At 36.5% G+C, this 15,657-nt stretch overlaps 1 protein-coding gene across 1 annotated transcript in view; it reads left to right on the forward strand.

Annotated features, from left to right (window-relative positions):
• Positions 1–15,010, forward strand: part of LOC121375109 (mitochondrial enolase superfamily member 1-like) — a 41,612-nt gene extending 26,602 nt beyond the window's left edge. Inside the window, exons 11-16 of the mRNA XM_041502352.1 lie at positions 2,202–2,289; positions 7,668–7,802; positions 8,320–8,491; positions 9,457–9,556; positions 13,243–13,324; positions 13,872–15,010. Coding sequence (XP_041358286.1) covers positions 2,202–2,289; positions 7,668–7,802; positions 8,320–8,491; positions 9,457–9,556; positions 13,243–13,324; positions 13,872–13,988 — 694 coding nt within the window. The 3' untranslated portion in view covers positions 13,989–15,010. The remainder of the gene's footprint in view (positions 1–2,201; positions 2,290–7,667; positions 7,803–8,319; positions 8,492–9,456; positions 9,557–13,242; positions 13,325–13,871) is intronic.
• Positions 15,011–15,657: the final 647 nt, after the last annotated feature.

Raw genomic sequence — 15,657 nt, forward strand, 5'->3', positions numbered from 1 at the left:
GTCAATTTAAACTGCTGTAAATAACATTATTTTTGTGGACATTTTAGCACGTTTTGTTTTACATCTTGGTATATTAACTGACCTGTTACTTTATGTGTCAACAAGCAGCCTGACATCGCTAGATGTGATTTTTCATGTTACATTTTGTGTAATTTCTGGATAATAAAGTGCTAAGTTTAAAAAAAATATATTCCAAAAGGAATGGTGGCAAACCAGTTACGGCATCACAGCATTTTTCTTGCCATCGACACTGTAAGATTTTAGGGACATAAGGGCAAGTAAGGAAGGCACTTACAGCAATTGCTGTCGGTACCGTGGTGAAATCCGAACCCTGATTATGTTTTCACTTATCCCATCTTTCTCACCTGCATGTGTATCCGGAGTGCCTCTTTCCTTCCAAAACTTGATTATTTAAGAATCTCTCCGATATTCCCACCTGTCTTAATATTCTGCAAAGCTTTTACCAGTAAAAAGGTTTTTGTTTTACAGGTTGGCCTTTGTAGCAATTTATTGATTGTTGCTAGTAAAATGTTGAATAAAATAATTTAATGTGTGGTTTAAAATTTGACCTTTTGTTTAATTACATGTAGTTGTAGAGATATATCACTTGATATTGAAAATTGTTATTAGCAATGCCTAATGGTACAACATAAAGAATATTACACAAGACTTTAGTTCAAACTATTTATGATGTGTGTATCTGAGAGCATAAAATAAAATTATATTACATAGTGTTTTATTCTATTTATTACCAAAATGCCATGAAGTGGATTAAAACATTTATCATCTGTTGCCCTGTTTCGGTGAGGTTCCTGTTTCGGTGGTTGCATCATTTGTGCACAACAGTACATACATTTGAAGATTTCTGACGTCGTTGACTTTTGCATTGGGAAAGTAAACAAATGTCTGTCATATTCACAGAAATGTTCATAAAAATAAAGCTAAAACAAGCAAAGAAAGCAAGATTGAACTTTACCAACTTATAAACACGGCACATTTCTTAATACCTTTTTTCTATGATTTTCAAAGACTAATTTGAAAGAAAAATTAATTTTAACAAATATTTCTGTCTGTTCTCAGCTGTACTGGTATCTGGTTATTGAAGTCACATGATTGTCACGGCATCTGCTGGTAAAAATCTTTTTACAGATACTTGCCAAAATATATGGTCCTTATATGTTTTAACATAAATATCTTTCTGGATATCTGTTTATATATTTATTAAAACTCAGAATGCAGCTTATATTTAAACAAACAATTTTACCATTATAAGCATTCATTTGCTCAACTTATAACACGATTGCAAGACATCATAATTGTTATGTTTGTTTTCCTAAAATGTTGTCTGCTAACATTGGTTCTCCGGGGCTCCATTTTGTAATTTGCCTTAAAATATTTTAAATATTTTTTATAAATTATTATAAGTGCATGTTTTGTTGAACAACATACATGTTTTGATAAAACACTGAACAAATTTGTGTTGAAAAGTTTGGGCTGTAAGCTACTATACTACCGGCCTCAGTGGTGCAGTGGTTAAGCCATCGGACTACAGGCTGGTAGGTACAGGGTTCGCAGCCCAGTACCGGCTCCAACCCAGAGTGAGTTCTTAAGGGCTCAGTGGGTAGGTGTAAGACCACTACACCCTCTTCTCTCTCACTAACCAACTAACAACTAACCCACTGTCCTGGACAGACGGCCCAGAGAGCTGAGGTGTGTGCCCAGGACAGCGTGCTTGAACCTTAATTGGATATAAGCACGAAAATAAGTTGAAATAAATAATAAATGTAAGCTACCGGTATACCACTAAATCAAAACAGGTTACATAGTTAACAATATTTACTGCTGATGCATGCTACAGTTTTTGATACACGTGCAGTAAACTTAGCTACTTAGCAGCCAGTTTAGTGCTCGTGTGAAGTGTAGAAATACTAATAAAAAGGTACCTGTATTTGAATAACAACTGTCTGTGTATAAATATTGATATGCTTTAGAACCGAATGCTTATGCTCACCGAAACTGGTCCACCCATGATAATTGGTTTCTCTGTGAATTATTAATTACAAATTCTTCATATATATTTGTAGTTTGACTGCTTATCCTGAATCACATTCACTTGAGTGACATACTTGCCGTAAGAGAATTTACACCTTACTGTTATTATGATATAAATAATTTATTATTGCTGATTTGATTTATTTCAGATTTAAAGCCAAGGTTGGAGCTGACTTGAAAGATGATATCAGGAGGTTAACGATTATCCGGGAGGAGATTGGACCTGATAATATTCTTGTAATTATTTGACCAGTCAGTGATATGATCATATTTAAGTGCATGTACAATGTATCTTAAAATAATGTATTTATTACTTTAATAATACTTTACATTATTTAATAATTTGTTTACATTATTTAATAATTTAATAACACTACATTATTTAATAATTTAATAATACTTTACATTATTTCATTGAAAGGGTTTAAAATTGCTAGTGTTACCAACAAGTGAAGAAGCCATTGATCTATGTGCTAAAAGATTTGTTTATTTTATTTATTTTATGGCAAACCTGAGAATTATTACTTTTTTTGTTTTACCTTCTGGACAGTTTTGAAATTTTATTTTATTAAACAAAGCTTAATAATTTGTTATGGTGGTAGGTGTTGAAAAACATTTCTGCCTACTTGATAACACTCTAAAATAACCTTTAATGTTTTGATTTAATTTTTAGGAACTAGCATTTGGGATTTCTTTAATTACATTATTAAGCATAGTAACAATTAGTCAATAGACTTGGAACCATTTCTCGTTCTAGCCAGTGCATCTCTGCTGATATATCAAAGGCTGTGGTATGTGCTATCCTGTCTGTGAGATGGTGCATATAAAAGATCCCTTGTTACTAGTGAAAAAATATAGTGTGATTCCTCTCTAAGATGTCAAAATGCCAAACTGATTAAAGATTCAGTTATTAAAAACTTCTATAACTACCAATGATATAAGTACTGTAGATCCTGAAATTAACGCGTCCCTAAATTAATGCAAGTGATGGTGGACAGATTAAAATGTGACATGAAATTAATGCGAGTAGCCTCCCTATGAAATATTAAATTCTAAACAGATACTCCCTGCAGAATACTGAACATTTTCAATCATATCGATGTTGTTCAAAATTATATTCTGAATCTTTCTTCCCATCTAGCATTAATTTATGGAACAATTTATCAATTTAAAAGTACCACGTCAGTCAGGTCTTTCAAGAAAAAATTAAAAGCAAAAGATTTGGCAGTCCCAGCTCATTTTTATGAGGGTGAAAGAAAGCTACAAATACTGCACTGCAGACTTCGATTAGGAATAAGTGATCTAAATGGCCACAAATTTACACGCTTCATTGGAGATAATCCTCGTTGCACCTGTGGTCGTCATGTTGATGACTCGGAACATTTCCTGTCATTTTGCCGTCTATATAATAGAGAGCGCCGGTCCTACTTATCCAGGGTAAAGGTAGGGTCAACTCAAACAAGAGCCTTATGTGTTGGAAAGATGCATACCTGGACCACCAACACATACTGACACTTTAGCAAATAAAAAAAAAGTAATTTTAGTGTTAATAAAAAAATTACGTTTTTTCCTGCTAACTGGGGGCAGCCATTTTGTTTCATTTTTGTGACGTCCGGTGGGATAGCTTGGGGAGAAGTGACGTCAGCTCCTGACCATCCCCTGTAGGTTCCATTAGACCAAATCAATTCCTATTGCCGATAATGTTAACGTTTACCAATAAAACTGATATAAGCAGCGTTTCAACACACCCAGGAAGTACAGCAATAGAAAGTGTGGCACCTCACATCTAATCTAGCTGCAAGAAAATGGAGGGTCACGTATCATTTAAGAGATTTAATTTATGTTTTTAATAGCAACCGTCATTTTTGCTGAAAATTGCAGTTCCATTTTTGGGGGTACCCCGCATTAGTTTCAACCTCTGGTATATACTGCATAACAACTGTATAACAAATAAAGTGAATTTATTTATTGGCAATGGATACTAGTATTTGCACAAATAATCAATGTCACATATTACTACCAATCACACCCACAGCTGCTTTTACTCCGTAAATATTTGACGGTGCACGTCGAACTTTGACACGGTACTCTCTTCTTTGGTACTATGCAACCTGTATGTACAGTGTAAACAAAAGCAGTAATTTTCAACAAGGCGCTTCTCTTTGATCAACCTGACTTGTAAAACAGCATAAATGACGTAATAATATAATAAACTATTTAACTAAATATATTTCAAGTTGCATTAACGGAACAAAATGGAGTTATAGTATTTTTCTCTGTTAAATAATCCAAAGGAAAAATATACACTATTAGGCCTATTGATATGCTACGTTGGAGCAAAAATTACAACCCACGATACCCAAGTGATAATTTTCTTTTCTTTGGGACTACATAATTGGTGAGTTCAGTTTTTTTAGATGGAAAAGTTTACGTAATCAATAGTTTTACAGAACTATTTACAGTAATAAACCATGTCCATTACCATTTTAGGGGTGACAGGTAATATTCCACAATACCAGTATGTATTTTTGTGTCTAGACAGCATCAATTAATTGGCTCATCTGGTTACCAATCAAATACACATCTGCCAATCAGGAATCACAGGTAGAAGCAACTAACAGCATAGACCAATTAACTAAGAAAACACTCCATGTATCATTTCGACTTGTTGTGTAGCCACTTTGACAATGGTATTTTATTTTGTATTGAAAAATAATATATATATAGTGCTGGATATACTTAATGCTGGCTTACTGGGATGTGTATTATTACAGAACATTGTAATGTATGACTATCATCCTGCAAAAACCAGGTAGATTGTGTTTCTCTAGTTTTAAGGCTCATTCCTGACGTTACGCGTTAAGTATTACGTAACCACCAGCTCGCCAGAGGGCATACTCACTGAGATGGTACAAAATGGCTGCGCCCGTTATATATAATAGCCGTCACATTTAACCGTTTTATTAATTAACTATACGATTATACTTGTTGATATTAAGCAATAATGTGCATATTGTTGAATATGTATACCAGGCCAAATGCCTTAATTGTCCTCTCCTTTAAATCATTTATATTTAAATGTCAACACATTAATATATGGCGATCCTAACTTAACACTACAGGAAAACAGTCTCATCTGCAAAGCAGTTCACAATTTCATTGCTGAAAGCAAACGTTTTGACTGATAAAACCGTTCACCTTCTCTTTTATTCTTATTGTCTCTCTGTTCTTATCTATATACAAATATTTGTATTATGACAATAGTTTTATATTCTTCAACACTAAATGCATATGTTGTACTTTCTATGTTTTTGTTTTGAGATATTTTATTGATCAAAAAAGAATCAAAAGGATTGCACAACAGGCAGATAAGTGCTCTCCTAAACAAGATGGACATCAGACAATATCCATAATCATATATATATCTAAAGCATAATAACAATGTCCAATGGCATAACAATTTTAACATAATTAATATTTTTTAATATATAGTAATAGAAGGTAGAGAATAGATAGAATAGAAATGGGATAGTCGAGAAAAAATATGATAGTAATGATCCTATTGTTACCTTATATGGGGCAGTAAGATCAGAATAATAAGTTAGTTCAACTCGAATCTCTTACTTTCAGCTATATATTTATGTACTGCGTTAAAAATTAAATTATACTTTCTATGTTGACCAGTTAATATTTCAATTGTATAATGTAGGCTATGCCTATTGACCAATCCCATCTGTTAATATAAACAGAAATAAATATTGTTTAAATCAAACATTAAATTCCTAACACTACATATGTCTGTGTAATTTTCAGTTAAATCCAAGTTACAGGTATCTTTAATGAGATCAACTCCCTATCATGTCCATGTAGGCCTGCACATCAGTTAACCCTATTGTTTTTGGTGGGATCAACTCAAAACATATTTTTGCAGCAATGATTTACGTATATAGTTACCTATATCTGGCTAAACATTAGCATACATGTACCATTACAACTATATCTTCCTAAGATGTGCCAACAAAGTTGCAGCGAACTTGAACAGTAAAAACAAAAAAATTGTCAACCTCAGGATTATCATCCTAAAGCCCATTTACGCACGATGAATTGTGTCCATTTTTTATGGACTATTAGACAGTTAGTCTGTTTTGCTTACGATGAATTGTGCCCCAGTTGTTTTATAAATGTATTATAATTTTAATCTTTCTTTGTTTTAGTAGCGTGTGACACATAGCTTGCTAGTCTATTGTTGGACAAAACAGAGAAATAAATGTGTCATAATTCGAATAACACAAGCTCACATTTTTCACATTAATATTATGATCACATTAATTTAAGGATCTACAGTACTCGACAATATTAAATACGGGCTAGTAGATGTTTTTGTAATTCTTTGCTAGGGTCACTTTATCTTACCACATTTTATTCACAGATAACTTCTTAACATTGTTTCAGAAAATATTGACCCATGATAGCCTACATACAAAAGTCTTGACCATGGTGGGTTTTTTCATGCATTAATAAAAACTATACTAAAATGTTACGTTTAGCTAGGATTTGTTACACATTGATTCATAACAATACTTGTTAGTTTGTTTGCTCTAAATTGTTGTTTAAATCATAAACTTTCAGAACATATATTTAAAGCAAAAACCAAAAAATATATACGGGCCTTTAATTAATTTTGTTGAGTATGTGAAGAAAACAAAAAGTGTAATGTTTCACAATATTAAGCAAAACAAACTTTTAACGGGACACACCCTAGTTACGGCTATTTGTTAACCATTACGGCGTTGTTTTTCGCTATTAAGCCCCATTTTTCACAAATAAAATTGCACTTTACTTACATTTTATTATTTAGAATACACATTTCCATTCACCTGAAGTGCTTTTTGGTAATCCTGATGTTTGTAAAACCACGAAATGCATTTTTTCACAATACGTGCTGTCGAGAAAAAAACGTTAAGCAAGCGAGGTCCAATGAATTTTTAGAGGGAATCTTCCTGTGTAAATGTCACAGATGTTGGTATACCACGTGACCATTATCATTTTGGTTCGGTTTGTTTTCTCGTGCACGGTTCGCGCAATCAACATCCGATTTGTTGTTGTTCATTTGTGAGATTTTTCTTCACAGTTCGTGAACATTTTCAGTAACAATAAAGTTCAGACAAGTAAGTGTCTCAATACAAAACGTTACAAACCCTTAAAACCAATACTTTTGCTAAGTCTTACGATATCTGGAGAGGGGATACAACCAGGACAGAACAGTTGGAACATGTCCAGGAGAGGTGAAAAGAACGCACCCCAAGTCTGTGCACACTCTGTGAAATTTGTCGTGACGTAGGCATTGTTGTGCTTCGAGCGACATCTACTGGTGACATCAGAATACTAACTTTCAAAATCATTTCAAGCATTTGGGACATGGGGATTCCCATGGTATTTATCGATATAAAACCTGCTTTTTCACTCCATTTGATAAAAACGTGATCTAAGTGTGTTACAGGTTTGTAGATTAACCAAATTATAATTTATTTTCGCTGGATGGAACTAGGGTGTGCGGCTTTAACTTTTTAACCTATTATTATGTAATTTTACATGCTTGTTTTTGTGTGTTTCAGCTTGTCGACGCCAATCAGAGATGGGAGGTGCAGGAGTCAATAGACTGGATGAAAGAACTAGCCAAGTTCAAAATCACCTGGATTGAAGAACCAACCAGCCCAGATGATATTCTTGGACATGGTGAAATTGCAAAGGTTAGTGATACTATAGATCTGATTGGTCATTGGACAGGAAGTGATTAGAATAGCCAGTCACTTTTATGTATTTGTATCAAGTTTTTAATTTAATACCTGTTAAATGTTGTGATTAATTTTTTTCTGTTGATGTCTTTTCATAATATAATTATCAGTTTTAAGTTGCATTTTTTTGCCAGTTAAACTTCAATGACCCTAGTTTAAGATACATGAATATATAAACCTTTTCTGATTTTCATTAAATGCATTTGGAACAAGAAATACCAAGACAACCAGAAACAACAAATTAGCCCAAAAAAATATTTTAAGCAAGAAGTGTCAAGTAATATGTCATTTAACACTAAAACAGTTGTAATATCAAACATATTTTAGAATGTGTCATAACTCGAGTCAATGCCTTTATGATGAACTAAACATGGGGGTATTTTTGTAAGGTTTTTTCTTTGTGTGTGGTTTTATTTTTGGAGGGTGATGTTCACTGAATCTAATATTAAATGAGTATTTGTTTGAATTTCAGGCATTGAATCCACTTGGAATAGGTGTTGCCACTGGGGAGGCATGTCAGAACCGCGTAATGTTTAAGCAGTTTTTGAAGAGTCATGCCCTGCAGTATTGTCAGATTGATAGCTGTAGGCTTGGAGGAGTGAATGAAAACCTGGCCGTCATTCTGATGGCCAAAAAATATAATGGTACGGCCAACTTGTGCTGAAACCAGACTGACTCATAAAAGTGCTCTGGCTGATTTTTTCCCAACAATATTTTTTTGTGTAATTCTTTTATGTCTGTGAAATTTTAAAACTGACATGGTGAGTTACACTATAACACAGTAACGTTTTCTGAGGATGGATCTTTAATTCTGTTGAATGAACTGTGTTTCGCTGCCAGACATATCATGTTGTTACATATTGGCCAGAGCGTAAGAAAACTCGTATTCATATATAACATAGAACATGTCTTGGTCACAGCAATCAGTGATGACAGAGATTGTGCCTAGGTCAGGCATGTATGGCCTTTTTGAGGCTATAAGCATAGTAATTTTAGAATTGGCATCAATAACCTTCAATGTGTGGACAAGTTATGCTTTAATTTGTTAATTATTTGAATGTCTAATGTGTGTTCTAAAATTCTTCTTCCCCCCCCCCCCCCCCCCTGTTAACATGATTCTAGACCTACATGTCTTGAATAAGAATATAATTTTGTAATATGCTAAACTTCTAAATAACCTTGTTTTCATTACTAAACAAAATAAATTTCTGGTCTCTGATCAGCACGCACGTTGACTTTTACCCTCAGGTGTCAATTTTTTATTTTTTTTAATTCCCTGCAGTTGACGTCAATTTTTGCCAGGCTTTTCTTGCTACATGATGTAAAACTGCATTTGGGGCCATAATGTCATCGTGCATGAACTAGGATGTGGCATCAATTTTGGAAATTTGGTCTGACCAGAGACCGACTTATTTTTCTTCTCTGTTTTTTTGGCCTGAGTTAGAGTTTTCTTTTTAATCTCCACTTCTCCAGAATTACAGATTATAGCACAACCCAAAAATGTTTCCTGTACTTAATCTTTGATGACTAACTCAAAATGATTCCTTATTTTTCAAGACCCACTTGATTCCCGATTGAATAAGATTCTTTATTTTGTTTATTAAAACAGTTCCAGTTTGTCCCCATGGAGGTGGTGTTGGACTCTGTGAGTTAATTCAGCATTTGGCCACATTTGATTTAATAGCAGTCTCAGGAAATCTGGAGTCACGGTAATTTGTCTTTTAATGTTCACGTAGATAGACATCAAGGTGTCAGTGTCAGTCCTTTGGAAGTTGTAATTGTGACAAACAGTTAAATTGACTTCTTTCACTTGGAAGTTGTATAATATTATGCATAGGGCCATTATCATTCTTTTCTCCAGTAATACCAAAAAATCTTCATGAAAGATACAAAATAAAAATCCTATAAATGTTAAAATTATTGTTTTCTTTAACCTATTGTGTTTACTGGTAGTATGTTTAAAATCATGTATTGGCAAATTATCTTGCTACATTAATGTGGTTTTTAGTTACAAAAGGAATTCTTGACCATTAATTTTGTAATATATATACTACTCAAAAGAATTTAAGGGTCAAAAATTTATAACCAAATAAGTTTCAGAGTGTATTAGATTGATGATGTAAACTACACCAAAAATTTAATTTATTGTTCCATATTTACAAAAACCCACAAATAAACGTCACTGTGTACAAGAAAGTCACATGACATGCTGTCAAAGTTGAAGGTTGTCAAACATGGATTTTACACATTAGAACATTCGTTTAATAGTGTGTGAATCCACCCCTGGCACGAATACACTCGACACATCGTTGCCTCATGCTGTTGATCAGACGTCTGAAGAACTCTTGGGGAATGGCCTGCCACTCTGCCATAAGAAGTTGACCCAGATCATGAAGGTTGGCCGGAGGGGCATGGTTATCCCGAACTCTCCTGCCTAATTCGTCCCAGGCGTGCTCTATTGGGGCCAAGTCAGGCGAATATGCTGGCCAATCCATCCTGGCGATATCTTGTTGTCTGAGAAAGTCCGTTACCACCCTGGCGCGGTGGGGTCTGGCATTGTCATCCTGCAGAACTGCCCCGCCGCCAATCTGCTGAAGGCCTGGGAGAACCAACGGCCGGATAATCTCATTCAGATAGTGGATTCCATTCAGATTGCCATCCACCACATAGAGGGGGGTCCTGTGGTGGATAGAGATGCCGCCCCACACCATGATGCTGCCACCACCGAACCGGTGACGTTGTCTAACGTTAACGTCAGCGAAGCGCTCCCCAGGACGTCTGTAGACACGAACCCGACCGTCGTTGAACTGGAACCTAAACCTGGACTCATCAGTGAACATCACTCGACCCCACTGAACACGTTGCCACCGCAGATGAAGTGTGCACCAGTGACGTCTGGCCGTTCTGTGACGTGGTAGGAGTGGTGGTCGAACAGCCTGGCGACGGCAGCGTAGATTATTGGCTCTCAGACGATTGCGTATGGTTTGATCAGACACTCGAGTTCCAGTCGCAGTCCGCAGATTGTCACGTAATCGGCGTGCAGTGGTTGTGCGTTGACGTAGAACCATATTGGTGATGTAGCGGTCTTCTCTATTTGTAGTGCTTCGGGGTCTTCCCGAACGTGGACGATTTCGAACAGAATTCGTTGCTTGGTACCGTTGCCACAGTCGGCCAACGACACTCTGACTGACACCAAGTCTCAGAGCAACATTTCTTTGTGTATTGCCATCCTGAAGCCAAGCAATAGCCCTTCCTTGATCTTCGATAGTCAGTTGACGTCGTACCATTGTCGAATTTGGAGTGTGCACCGTACACGAACGCAAGCTCCAATTATACGGAAATTCAGCATTGAGAACATGGAATACACATGCAAAGCGTGCAAATGAAGCGCTTTGTGAAAAAGCAAGTTATGGGCACTTAGCAGACCTTTCGCTTTCGCCCTAATTTACGTGCAAATGTAAGCATGTTTTCGCCATTAGAACTAGTCAACAGTGTCAATGACAGTGGATTTTAATTCATTTATGCGTTGCTTAGACCCACTTTCGTCAAAATGGAACAATACCATGCGTGACATTATGGTCTAGCTAATATAATTGACATTCAGAAAATAATGTCGAAAATATCGTCTGACCCTTAAATTCTTTTGAGTAGTATATTTGGGAAAATATTGCATAATAATAACTTTTTAAGATATATATTTTTTTTTTTTCAATTAAAAAACAATATTTACTATTAACGTAGCAAAATCTTAGATTTCTAAGCTAGTGTAACATTCTATAAAATCTTTAAATCAGTGAATTAGAATTAAAGATATCTGTGCTGTCAATGATTTTTTAATGTTTTGCTCACTGATTATAAATTATTATATACTCTTCAAAAAAAGAAACGCAAAAGGGTACAAATGGGTTATAACTCCGATTTTATGTTTCCTACCGGTTCATGCTTTGTGAATATAAGGTCATTGCATGTCCCAAACACATTCCCACGGTTACATTCGATAAAACGCAGCTACTGTAAAATAAAGTTTCAAAATGTGAATATTCGCAAAAACGCAGCCACGTGCAAACCATGTCACCACTGCACGTGCGTTGTCTGCACGTGCAACATGAACACCGACAGTATAAAAGTGCAGGGTGTTCGCTTGCCTGGCCTCCATATCTGGCCGACAGTTGACAATCCAGGACATGCCACGTCTCAGTGAACCGCAGAGAAACAATGCCATCGGCCGACTAGACGCAGGCGAATCCAGAACGGCCGTTGCCAGGGCATTCCATGTGTCCCCAAGCACCATCTCCAGACTGTGGGACCGTTACCAGCAACATGGATCAACACGTGACCTCCCTAGATCCGGTCGACCACGGGTCACTACCCCCGGGCAGGACCGCTACATCCGGGTACGCCACCTTCGGGAACGATTGACTACTGCTACCTCCACAGCCGCAGCAATACCAGGTTTGCGCAGGATATCCGACCAGACCGTACGGAACCGCCTACGTGAGGTAGGAATTCGTGCCAGACGTCCAGTTCGAGGTGTCATCTTAACACCACAACACCGTCGACTCCGACTGCAGTGGTGCCAGATTCATCGACAATGGCCTCAACTGCGATGGAGACAGGTGTGGTTCAGTGACGAGTCCCGATTTCTGCTCCGACGTCATGATGGAAGATGTCGCGTGTATAGGCGTCGTGGTGAACGTTATGCGGCAAACTGCGTGCAGGAAGTGGACAGATTCGGCGGGGGTAGTGTCATGGTGTGGGCAGCCATCTCACACACTGGCAGAACTGACCTGGTCCACGTGCAGGGCAACCTGAATGCACAGGGCTACATTGACCAGATCCTCCGGCCACACATCGTTCCAGTTATGGCCAACGCCAACGCAGTGTTCCAACATGACAACGCCAGGCCTCACACAGCACATCTCACAACGGCTTTCCTACAGAACAACAACATTAATGTCCTTCCTTGGCCATCGAAATCAGCGGATTTGAACCCAATTGAGCATCTATGGGACGAGTTGGACCGACGCCTCCGACAGCGACAACCACAGCCCCAGACCCTGCCCGAGCTGGCAGCAGCCTTGCAGGCCGAGTGGGCCACCATCCCCCGGGACGTCATCCGTACTCTGGTTGCTTCAATGGGCAGGCGGTGCCAGGCAGTTGTCAACACACGCGGAGGCCACACCCGGTATTGACTCCAGATGACCTTGACCTTGGTGGTGTGTCCTATCACTTACTCACAATGGACTAGAGTGAATTGTGAACAATCCTGCAATATTTGGTAATTATCGGACTCACCATTCAATAATTAAATCAATTCTCCAAATGTTACGACAATGTGGTTTTGCGTTTCTTCTTTTGAAGAGTATATTTGACAGTGCGTATTTGTTTTTCTTAGAATGGTAGAATTTGCCGATCACTTAAGCGAGCACTTCATAAATCCGTGTGTGGTCAAGAATGGACACTATGTTGTGCCACAGGTATGTTTTACATTATGTACTGAAAAATATCAAAACGTCATTCCTTCAGATATTTTTTAACCATAAATATCAAAATACATGTACATATAACTGACATCTAAATTATTAACAATATATTAAAATGTCACTGAACAATCATTTCTTCTCTTCATTGATGTTTTGTAATAGGAGCTACTATAATTATCTTATAAAAGTTGGAACTGTCAGGTGTTTCAGTGTTCGTATGTGTGTTTTATGGAGTCATTGTTTGATTAGTGTATCCTTTTTTAGTTCATTTTAGCAAACCAAAAACTAAATTATATGCTGTATGTATAACTCGACCAGTCAAATAAATGTCACTGGTTCACCTGTTTTTCAGTCACTACAATTTTCCTCTTTTTGTTATATAATTATTTTTTTTACAGCAAAATGAAATTTTTAAACAGTGACCTATGTATGATTAGTAGCATATAATTTTATAGGCCTACTCTTTGCAAAATGTAACAAACCAAAAAAGAATTTTTTTTTTTAAATAGCCAATCGTAACCAACAGTTTTTTTTACTTCAGGCTATAGGATACAGCATGGATATGAAAGAATCCTCACTGCAGGATCATGAATATCCGACTGGGAAAGTCTGGCAGAAGTTAATAGCAGACGGAATTTGCATCGCAGATGACGTGTAGCCTTGTGTAGGTCGCCCAGTTTTCTTGCCAGTTCAAATAATTGTGTGCCAATTCAAATGATTTCTTTTGAAAGACCATAATATAATAATAAGCTTACATTATAACAATTACACATACTCGGTCAATTGCCATGTGTAGGCATGCTTTTTTAAATGTTCTTTTGATTTTGAATTGTAGGTTGTGAAGGTATGATTAATCAGATGCTCCCAAAACCGTTCATGTATTATGAAATGTATACATCCTGATAAGGACACCTGTATAATAGGCTGTGTTTTCTTCAGTTTCCCGTCCCAACCAGTTCTCTTATGACTGGTATATCAAAGGCAGTGGTGTGTGCTGTCCTGACTGTGGGGAAGTGCATATAAAAGATACCTTGCTGCCAAATGTTTGATATTGAATAAATAAGTGTGCTCTAGTGGTGTTGTTAAACAAATCAAACTTTAACTTTTTTGTTCTTTATAAAGATTGTGTTTAAAAGCTGCATTTGATCATCTGAAGGGTTGGCATTCAACTGTCAGTAGAGTGCTTGTGTGTTTCTTCGGTTTCAATCCGTGTTCCACAAATGGACTATATGCTTTAGAGGTGTTATTACACAAGACAAATCTTTTTTGAGCCATCACTGGTGTACACTTTATACAATCTGTATTCTAATCGGTGTCTAGTCCATCGCTTGTCACGTCACCTCAGCCTGACATGACTGTGTACCTTGGAGTGGATTTTTGGTAGTTTAGTTTTTAATATCGTTAATTTCAATACTGAATGGAATAAAGCTTGGTGTTGGTATGATCATAACAAAATCACTCAACTATATGCTTTAGAGGTGCTTTATACATATTTATTGATGAACCAAGATTTAATTGTTATGCAAGACATTTATTATTTTACATCATAATTCGTATTTGACAGCATACTGCAAACGTCTTACTTGTGTAGGTTGATCAGTTAACATTTGTGTAAGAAAATTGAGGAATAAATAGATTTTTTTTTTTATGGATTGCAGAATAAAATTAACACTATTTAAAGCTAATTGTGTTTGTTTTAATGTATTTTGGGGAAGCATGACTCAACCCCTAAAAACTTTCATCTTCACAATGTAGATTCCCCTGCATAATTCCTTAACATGTGCCTGTAATGACATAACTTATCAGCTTCATCAGTTCAGGATGAAGTGGGCATTGTAGAGGTCCCGTTCAGACCTTCAAAGGATAAAGTCAGTATCCTATGTCATTAACCTGTTATTCTCTATTTATCTCCAACCACTGTTTTTACTGGCCAATTGTGATGACCAATTAAATTAAAGTCATAAGCATATATACAGTGAAACGCCTCTAAACCAGACACCATCGGGACCAAGTAAAATGTCCGGTTTTAACAGGTATCCTGTTTAGAAAGGTTAATTTCTGTACCGAGTTTTAAAAAATTTCTGGTTTTGAGAGGTTTCACTGTATTAGCAGATTATGACTTTCAAAATCAGCTACACACATAGATGCATTACAAAATCAGCTACACACATAGATCCATTACAAAATCAGCTACACACATAGATGCATTACAAAATCAGCTACACACATAGATCCATTACAAAATCAGCTACACACATAGATCCATTACAAAATCAGCTACACACATAGATCCATTACAAAATCAGCTACACACATAGATCCATTAC

Source organism: Gigantopelta aegis, chromosome 6, assembly GCF_016097555.1.
Source record: "Gigantopelta aegis isolate Gae_Host chromosome 6, Gae_host_genome, whole genome shotgun sequence".
In the NCBI taxonomy this organism is placed as follows: Eukaryota; Metazoa; Mollusca; class Gastropoda; order Neomphalida; family Peltospiridae; genus Gigantopelta; species Gigantopelta aegis.